The 10107-nt window shown below is 49.3% G+C and overlaps 2 protein-coding genes across 2 annotated transcripts; both read right to left on the reverse strand.

Annotated features, from left to right (window-relative positions):
* Nucleotides 1-173: 173 nt before the first annotated feature.
* LOC122370683 (glutamate receptor 1-like) lies at nucleotides 174-1472 on the reverse strand. Its single transcript, XM_043346504.1, has one exon. It carries the CDS (start codon nucleotides 1470-1472, stop codon nucleotides 174-176), a length of 1299 nt encoding a protein of 432 aa, XP_043202439.1.
* A 6338-nt stretch (nucleotides 1473-7810) lies between these two features.
* Nucleotides 7811-9590, reverse strand: LOC122370682 (carbonic anhydrase 2-like). The gene has a single exon (XM_043346503.1). It carries the CDS (start codon nucleotides 9419-9421, stop codon nucleotides 8549-8551), a length of 873 nt encoding a protein of 290 aa, XP_043202438.1. The 5' UTR covers nucleotides 9422-9590; the 3' UTR covers nucleotides 7811-8548.
* Between the last annotated feature and the right edge of the window lie 517 nt (nucleotides 9591-10107).

Below are 10107 nucleotides of genomic sequence, written 5' to 3' on the forward strand. Positions count from 1 at the left end.
ATGAGAGAGAGAGAGAGAGAGAGAGAGAGAGAGGAGAGAGAGAGAGAGAGGAGAGAGGAGAGAGAGAGGAAGAGAGAGAGAGGAGAGGAGAGAGAGGAGAGGGAGAAGAGAGAGAGAGAGAGAGAGAGAGACCGCGTCATCACCGACGACCGTCCAGCGCGTAACGCACCCACTCAAACACGAGCACAGCGACACTGCAGGTCACCGCGGCCGGCACGATCGAGCACGGCCAGCAAGTCACCGAAGGTCATCGAGCGCGTCTCCGTGGATGGCGTGCACAGGTCACCCGACGATATCCACTGGCGCTTCACGCGCTGCATGACACCCGCTTCCTTCATCCGCATCATGGCGCTGGTGATGGCTTGCCTCTCTCGGTCAAGGCCTTTGGCTACTAGCATGAAGTTGCGCGCCTTGGGAGGCAGGTTGTCCAGCAGGGGCACTAGAGTGCAGGCCTCGGTACCCAGAGCGTAGAACAGCTTGGTGATGTCGATGTAGGTGAGAACTTTGGGTTGAACTGTGCGATGGACCACCTCCTTGGAGACATCCAGCGTGATGTAACCCTCCCCAGTGACAGTCCGTTCAAACAGCTCCCGCTCGTAGATGCTGCTGCTGGTTTTCCAGTCGTTCAGCACTCCTAGCCCGGGCTCCGCTGCCAGTACCCAGCCGCGCTGCTTGGAGAACTGCTCCAGGCTGGTAATGGACCGCTCGGCCGTGGTGACAGTCAGGTGGGAGATCAGGTTGGCCGTGTACGTGCTGTAAATGAGCAGACCCAACATCCAGCTGGAGAGAGCCACGGTGCGGGCGGCCGGCGAGCCGGGTGTAAAGGCCCAACCCTGCGAGACAAACGTCATGAGGCTGGCGAGCAGACAGGCGCTCCAGCCCATCTCGGTCATCTGAGGGTTTGTCTCGCTGGTGGTACTGCCGACGCGGCAGGAGAGACGCAGCACGGCAGCGATGAGGAACAGAAAGGCGACCAGCGTCCACCAGACGTGCAGATGCAGCGGCTGCCACAGGGCGTTATACATGTCCAGCGTGAGTGGTGGCACTTCTCCGGAGCTCTGAGGCACGTAGAACGTGTACTGGTTCTGCTGCACTGGGACGGCTTCCACGTAGTCCACCACTGTAGACCGGTCCTCGCGGAAGAGCACCCAGGTGAGGGCCACATCGGCCCGCCCGTAGGCCAGCTCTCCCACCATGCCCACCCAGGTGCCGTTCTTGGCGAGACTGCCGTAACCTCCTGTCAACAGGGGCACCATGCGGTACCGCAGGCACAGCTGGCTGGCCACGACCTGCCACAGCTGGAACAGGTAGCCGTCGTAGAGCAGCGAGCCGTCCTCCTGCTGACTGATGATGAAGTACGGAGGGTCGTGGATGGCCGTCACTCGCAGCTCGCGCGTCAGGCCTTCTCCGCAGGATCCCTCGAGCATGGACAGGTTCTGAGCTGCTGGTCCAATAGCTTCCAGCCGATTCATGCTGCTGTGGCGAGATGTTAGATCACCGATTGGTAATGGAGTGGACTGTCGTGAATGGCGACCAGCGCTGTACTGCCCTGGACTGTCCTTCTGTGAACGGCTTACAACGTTATACTGTCGTGGACGACAAGTGACAACCAGCGCGGCGAGCTGCAGTGAAGTGAACTGTCGTCGACGGCGACCAGCTATGGACTGTAGCACTAGCAGACGTCCACCAGCACTGGACTGTTGTCACCAACTGCCGCGAACGGCTCCTACCTTACTCTTCTGCTTTCCGCCGTCCTCCAAGCTGGTATTGGGTCGAGTGCCTGCGGAGACACTTCACATCACCGTTTGTTTATCCAGCCCAGTCTTCTGATTGGTGGACCGACCAATCGATCACCAATGAATGACGTTCTCACACGTTCCGATGCATTGTCATTTGGACAGTATATTGGAGGCACGTCTGCGGGCTCAATCTATCACGCAGCTGTCAGGTTTCGAATGTACGTCAATAAACTGCCGAATGGCTTAATTATTCATACACGCACGCACTGGCGTTCAGAGGATGCAATAGATTCTGTTTCAATTGGCTGCCATTCAGACGTTGCATTGGCCTGTGCCCACGTGTATTGGTAATTGAGCAGCAGGAGGCAAGCATATTTCAGGTATGTGACCCTAATGTTATATATAAAATAGCTATAATAATAAGAATTTTGTAGCGCAGGTATTGTGTCTATTGTATTAGTTTGGTACAAGCAATGTCGAGGCAATATTTGCCATAATAATTTTTCACCGTTTTCTGTATCGTATAGCATTTTACTGATCATGATTATAGCCGCCCGCTATTACACGATAATAGCCGTTTTCACGACGGGCTATCCGGCGGGTGGCGAGTGCACCTAATTTGACCAAATCTGCACCTAATCTCTTTTACAGCAAATATCTTTATTTTATGAAGTTATTTCCATGTTTTAATCGATGATACTCTCTGATAATATGACAAAGCAGGCATATAAGCAATTAGTGCAACCCTAGCTGATCGCTACTAAGAGACACACTGAACCTAATTTGACCAACTCTGCACCTAATCTGCACCAATCATGCACCAAATGTGTACCAGATGGCCAGGGCATATTTTAAGGCACTTACTGCGTCCCATTTTGGGACGCAGCCCCCTCGCCTTGGGACGTAGCCCCTGCTGATCGACCCACTGCGTCCCTGCCCTTTGCCCTGTCCGGTTCCCTGACCTGTGCCCTGATATCTGCCCTGACCTGTACCCTTCCCTCTAAAATGTCCTGTGCCATGTCCTGTAACCTGCCGTGCCCTTCCTTCTGCCCTCCTCAGTGCCCTACTCTGTTCCTTGCCCTGTGCCCTTAGTCGTAGCACGTGCCCTCTGCTCAACTTTGGGACGCAGTAAAATTTGTTAAAATATGCCCTGCAGATGGCCGTCGTGAAAACGGTTATTATAAGTTAAACGCAATACACTACCAGTGCCGCACTCCATGGGAAAAGATACTTGCTTAGGCAGAATGGTCCACATTTTGTCGTTTAACGTGGTCAGTATTTGCTCGATCATAGCGGAGTCAAATGTTTTTTTTCTCAATCAACTCATAGCTTTATTTTCTAGACCTTCTTGGAAAGAAATTGGCCAAGCGTCTTGCAGCTCTCTGCATAATTACACCAGCTCTGCCTTCTGTCCCAGCCATGATCGCCATGCGGAAAGCCACACGCTGTCAAAGGAAAAGCGTAATAAAGCAAGCCAAGGCTCGAGCAGTTGATGCCCGCCGTCGGCAGTAAACGGTCGATAGTTTAGCTCCCATGGTCCTATTTCCTTCCTGCTTGATGTTCTTCGCGCCTGCGACGCACCAGCTAGCGCCGTCCAAAACGGACTACCGACTCCTAGCGTTCACCTTTAGTGAGACATCTTCAACTAAGGTTGCGTTCATCTGTCACATTCGCCAGGGCCCAGGCTGTGCGCATCGCGTATGACGGAAAATTACGTTCGAGAAAATAAAAGCACATTGAGGGGAGTTGAAAGCAAGAGTCGAATGGCGATTGGGAATGTTGATTACTTTTGTATGATGATTGACTCAACCCAGTTATATAAGGATGTTCAAGCGTGCTAAATGTTGCAATGCCTTGGTCCAAAACCTGGGTAATGAAAACTTCTCTCGCTTATATTTGATACGGTGATGACAGATTTGAAGACCTGGATGCTCCATCCTCACACCCTCGTGAGCTGCTGGCGATTTGCAGGCAATCGTGAAAAGGGTGCAGCTAATGCATTTCTTACTTAGTTAAAATGTCTTCATGTGACATGGTAGCATGACTTTAGCAACTACATGCAGCCGATCCAGCAACTGTTCCCGGCGGCGGCGGCGGCGCAACCGACTCAACACAACTCTTATACACTACCAGACGAATCCTAACACATACAGGACAGGTTGGAACACAATCAACAGTCATGGAAACCGAAACTCATATATTCCCTTCACAATATGCGTCCAGACTAGTGCACTGCAAATGAACCTCGCAAAGCCAAACATTCGATCGGCAGGCGGGAAGAACCTAAAAAGTAAGCACATATAGACAGGAAAATGACCGCAGTTTCCTTGAAGGAGTCCTTTGTCTGCGTGCTTTTCACTGATCCGACAGCGGTGACGTCTCCGCCCAGCCGTTCTGGTTAGGCCATACTTTTGCGATTTCGGCAAAAACCAACGCAAATCTATTCAACAATAGTGCGACAAGGAAGTGAATGGGTGAGCAAGGTGGCATTATGGGCTGCTATCGAAAGGGCTGTGCTGTTATAATCGACTATTTCGGCTGCGTTTCGGCGTCAGACTATCGTGTAAAAGTACATTTTTATCGTTTTCAACTATTCCTATCTATCATCTGTACAGAGACCGACCGAGTTATCCTACTCACGTTGTGAGCCTGCCTCAAGCAGGTCCGAGCTGAACTCAGTAAGACCGCAAATGTATACGGTGCGAGTGAGGCATATTACTGGACTGCATGAGTGAGGCTGTGATGTTGCTCTCGAGCAGTTTCGAAGTAGGTATAAGATAAACAAAGTTATAATTCCTCGGAGTGCTTGAGACGAGGTGTTAGTATCACTGTTGTCGGACTTTGGTCCCCGCCTTGAGTTCAGATGTTGGTTTCACTAACTAACTAATGAAAAACTAACTAGTGAAACTAGCATCTCAACTCAAGACGGCATACAACTAGCATCAGTGATAAACAAAGTTATGTAAAAATGTACGTGGCCACTGGCCAGTCACCTTTTCATGCAAATAAAATTCAGACATAAATCATCAAGACTTATTCAGCCCTATCCTTGATCACTGCTGTGTGCCCGCCAGTCAACCCTGCCGCTTAATTACCTAATAACCGGTGCGGATAGCGCAAATAGGAGCAGTACCTATCCCTCAGGGCTCAATCGTGTAATGCATGTGGTAACGGGAGGCTTTGGCTGCCAAAGTTTACTGCCCATCCAACCCGGAGACGGCCTGTCCCACTCAACTGACTTAAACTGACTGCTGCTGATCCAACCAATCACAGACCATCCCCGTCGGGAGTCTCTTCCCCGTCAGGTGTCTAAGCATCCAGATGTTCCTATACATCCGGAAAAGTAGTTATGCAGTGCACAAGGGTTACCCATCGCTATTTCCAATATTCACCGGAGGTAAATGCAACTGAACTTGCATTAATCACCGCTTATACACTGATCATTCAGTAAGCTTACATAATTGTGTCTGAGAAACCAGCCATGTCAGCCTCGCTCAAATCCATCGTTAGTTTCTCGTTCTATATCCTCAACCTCATCGACTGGAATTTAGTTATCTAGCTAGATTTTCCCTTCTTTTCATCAATTCCTTAAGTTCAGTAATTGCAATGAGCATCAAAGAGGTCATGCTGACGGTCAACTGTATAATGAGCATAGATCTGGAAATCCAGCATCGTCCTTGTCATTACCCACCTGAATTTGCCTTGTTCATATGTGGATGTTGTCAGAACTCGCCATAGCGTGTCTTTAGAATGAAAATTCGGCTAGCAAACAAAAGAATTGTCTACTGTCCTGACTCCCAGCACAAGTACACAATACATGCGGGAATGGTGATTACGAATGATCCCGTGACAATTGATTTGTGTTTTCCCACGGTAACTTTTCAAAACGCCAACTGCCCAACTGGCAACTACACACCATGAACAGCTCCTTAGGAGAACCACACAGATTGTCCTTACGAGTTAAATCTCGGCTGAAAATGAAGTGATGATCAAATCGATTCAGAGACCCATAACAAATGATTGTAGCTAGCGGCGTGAATACTGAATTCAACTGCATCATCAATACAGGTTGTCATTATTATTACTGGAAATGCAGTGAGGTAAGCGTAATAGTGTGTTGGTGAAATATGTGTGTTTCTCCTTTAATTGAATTATGTGTTGCTTCCGGTGATGAAACTAGAAACACTAGTTAGCCTACATTTTATAACGACGGGTTTCAACGTCTAAGGCTCGTCTTATTTAAAAGTTAGGCAGCTAAACGTAGGTATGCATCAGTGAATATCCAACTTGCACTTCGATATTTCTAACCATATTGATACTTTTTTAGCACAATCAGCACGGTGCGGTTCATGAAAATTGTGGTAAATCAGTCCATGGAAGCGCAATGCATATTCATTTCCACAATCTTTCAATTATGTATCTATAGTGCATTGTCTTGTATGCACCAACAGTCAATGGGGAATGCCGAAACGTTATACGCGCTAATGAGCACACGACTTATCAGCACCACGAAATCTAACAACTAACTACACAGATTATTTGACGATGTCATCATATAAGCTGGGCTTCACTTGGTGATAAAGGATATCCTGATTAGCATTGGTGTAAGGGCAACTGTTAATTTTTCACTGAACTTAGGAAACTTACGCCTTCCCCTAACCTCTAACGGATACGCTCTCTAATTGTTCCTACAATTTACCGGGCGCATCTGAGCCCATCGAGGCAATTAGCAACAGTCGGACAGGAAACTATACGATAAGCTTCGGACCAAAGTCATCGGAGCCGCGGCTGTGCCAGTCCTTCCCCGCTCGACACTCGGGGCCACATGGATTTTGTTTTCAACCCAAGTTTCAATCAGAAAAATATGATAACTCGAAAAATCGATTACCATGTGTCATGGCCCTAAATCAATGCACTCTTACGTAAGATCAGATGGTTGCAAAGTCTATTGGTCAATACATGTTCTTCGCACAAGTGCTAAGAAACAAAGATCAGCTTGAGTGAAACACTAATAATGTAACCAACTAGCATCAAGAGCCAAAAGCTATTCCTGCGTATACTCGTATTCAATCATGACCATGCGTAAACCTGCAACCACTAGTTCAATGATTTGTACTAAACCAAAACTCCCTTGTTTTTTTTTCAATGCAACGATTGACAAAAACACATACCATAGTCAGATTTCTAAGTGTGTCTTAAAGCTTCTTGCGCTTTTATTAAAAAGTGCACGTGAAACCCTAGCACCTTGAACTGAGCACTGGCCAGCTGAATGTCATCTTTTTCTCGATTCTACCTGACTTTCTATTCATTCCCTTTGCTTGTTTCGCGCCGCATTTATTTGTGCACTTTAAACCATCGGACAGGCTTAAAATATGACTTTATCGTTGACCTATATGGGATGGCATGGCTCTCCATCCTCTTCTTTCCATAGGTCAGTTTATGTCACCAGACCAGTGAAGATAAAAACACATGTGCCGAGCTAACATTACGCAATACGCATACTTTCTTCAGCTTGTAGTTCTAGGTATCTACAATTATTTTTCGCTGCTTTCACCTGAAATCGATAAGAAAAACTAATGGATTCCATAGACCCACCATGTTCTTGATGAAAGCACCGGCTATGTTTCTACTTGTCCATATTGCCGCAAGTGTTCGGAAGGTCACATACATTCCTAATGCATGTAACCATGCATAATTATTTTTTTTCGCATTGGGTCCCCCTCAAATGTTTGCTTGTGTAAATGAAAGGCCGCAGCTCTGTTATTTTAGTAAAAATTGACAGCTTTTTTGACATATTTACCTTAAATACTCATAGTAATTGCGTGCAGGCAATATAACTTTTTTGCGTCCTCATTACCATATAGGCAGACAATTAAATGGGAAAGAAAATATTAATAGATAATTAATAAAACACATGTAGCTCGTGTTCGCCACATTTATGTACAAGGCAATAGAAAGTGCTTCATGCTTTTACGTAATAAAACTTACTTTGTGATGTAACTTTAAGAACTATGTTTATATGATTTCATAAGCTCTATTGATGTTGTTATTTGGTGAAGGCCAAACTAGGATTTTTGAATAAATTGCTTTTTATATTAATCCCCACCAATTTTGACGCGTTTGTTAGCAGCAGCATATGTCAAGTGACCATTAGTGTAACATGCTTGCATCATTGACGTTCCAAGGACAATCCTGAACATATTAGCTTGAATCCCAGATTGTTCTGCTTCCAAGTGAGCAGGCTGCTGGAACGTGTGCATCAAAAGGTGGTCTCGGGGTGTCAGGCGGCTGAGGGTTTCATCAATTGCACGGCGTTTCTGAGTTACACAATAGAAGTGCAAACTTTGATATGTATTTGCAACACGTCAATAGTTAACTCTGATATGAACACTCAAAAAGATGATATGATAATGACTATCGCACAAGTGAAACATGGCAATCAAACAACACACTCTAAATTGTCCTTGGAACACAAATATGTCACACTAAATATCACTTGACTTAGCGAAGACACATGCAATGCGCACCACAAAAATACCCTCGATACATCACTCCTCCTCCTCCTCTCCTTATCAACTCCGCCACACATCGGAAACAACACGACTGCAAACGAACCATGCCAGCACGATAGGTTTGCCTCTTGGATTTGAGCCGGGCGGTACGGCCGAGCCAACCCTCTGCAGCTCAGCACCGGTGCCGGTGGACTCCGCAGGGCGCGCTCGGCCCCGCCCGGCCGACTCTGCGACTCTCCCAGCCCGGGGCTGCGATCTCCTCGTCTCTGCGCCGCTCTCAGCCCGCCAGGACCGAGACTACACGCCGATGCTGATGTGCTGCGTGATGACACGGCCGTGCGTCGGCTGCACGGGCCGACGGTTGTTGACTAGCAGCTGGTTTCCATCGTCGTCCTCGAACACCCGGCCGCGCAGCGCGCGCAGGAAGTCGCCGCTAATGGCCATCGGGTTGGCCGACACCATCCAGGACACCACCGGGTTGCACGGAGGCGTGGTCAGGCTGCCGTGGTAGCTGTAGAACCTCCGCACGGCCCTCTTCAGCAGATCCTGAACAGGGCTGAGATCCAGCTTTTCACGGAACTTGCCTCCCGGCACCGCCAGATGCTGCACGCCCTTCTCCATGCCCAGAGTCGGGAAGAAGAACTGGTTTTTGTTCTCGGAGCCTTCCAGCATCACGCCCAGCACCAGCAGACCGTCGAAATGGCGCACGGCGTCCTTGAACGAGCCGTAGCGAGTGTTGAAGAAGACAAAGTGAGCTTCGGCGTCGGTGTACTTGTCTCCAATGGAGTGCTCAGAGCCATGAGCCTCCGGGGTGGCCCCCCAGTGGAAGTGCATCTGAGCGAACGTGTAAATTCCGAGCGTCGGCTTGCTGTACGAGATGAGATGGAGAAGCGGAAGCTTTCTGTTCTTCGGCATCAGCTTCAGCTTGATCTCTCGACCGGTGTTGACAAATTCAACCTCGCCGTCCTCCAGTCCATCGGCAAACTTGAGAGTGGGAGTTCTGCTAAGCGCCAGGCGGGTGGCCGTCAGGGAAACGGGCGACTGCATCGGTCCGCCGCACATCGGGAAGTGATCTTTCCAGTGGGTCGTCTCATTGTAGTTGAAGGCGCTCGGTCCCACCTTGACCGAGTGTCGCAGGTAGACCAGCAGAAGCCACCAGGGGAGTCCCATCTCGCCGGCCGCGAAGATCGCGCTGGACACGACCCGAGCACCGCGCACCGTACCGCGCAGAGCCAGCTGCCGCACTGCCGACTGGACGGCGGCGCGGCCCTTTATGCACCGGCCGTCACCTGGGCCAGGTCGTCCGTCACGCGACGTCACGTGAGCGTCATGTCGCGGTGGCGGCCGGCCACCAGTGGACAGCCAGCGCAGCAGTGGGCAGTTTTCCTCCTGCTAACGGCCCGCCGAGCGGCCGCCGCGGGAACCATCGGCGCTGGCCAGGAGGACGTCAGCGGGCAGCAGGAGCACACCGCCTGGGAACGCGGCCCGCCCGGCGAGCATCTCGGGAACCCCGGCCAAATATGGTCTTCTCCAGCCGACTGCAAAACTAATCGGGCGCGCCGTTACCCGTTACGAGAAAAAACAAAAGGCATAAGTATGAGGTTAAGGATAATTTCAGCCGCTGCGAGTGTTTACTTATGAGAGCGGCGCGCTGGGGCATCACCATGATGACCTTTCAATGCCGCGATAAGGGTTCAGGTGAGTTTTAATCATTGGCTAGACGTCAAATGTCACCATAAGATATTTGGCTTAATGAAAAAGGTGAAGTCAAGTACGAGTACCTACACAGGGAAAGCTTAAAGCGAAGATGCTTAGACGTTCAGAGTAGTAGATGCCTACCGTCTCTAGACATGAAC

The sequence above is a fragment of the Amphibalanus amphitrite genome, unplaced genomic scaffold (genome assembly GCF_019059575.1).
Source record: "Amphibalanus amphitrite isolate SeventyFive unplaced genomic scaffold, NRLGWU_Aamphi_draft 001160F_arrow, whole genome shotgun sequence".
Lineage (NCBI taxonomy): Eukaryota > Metazoa > Arthropoda > Thecostraca > Balanomorpha > Balanidae > Amphibalanus > Amphibalanus amphitrite.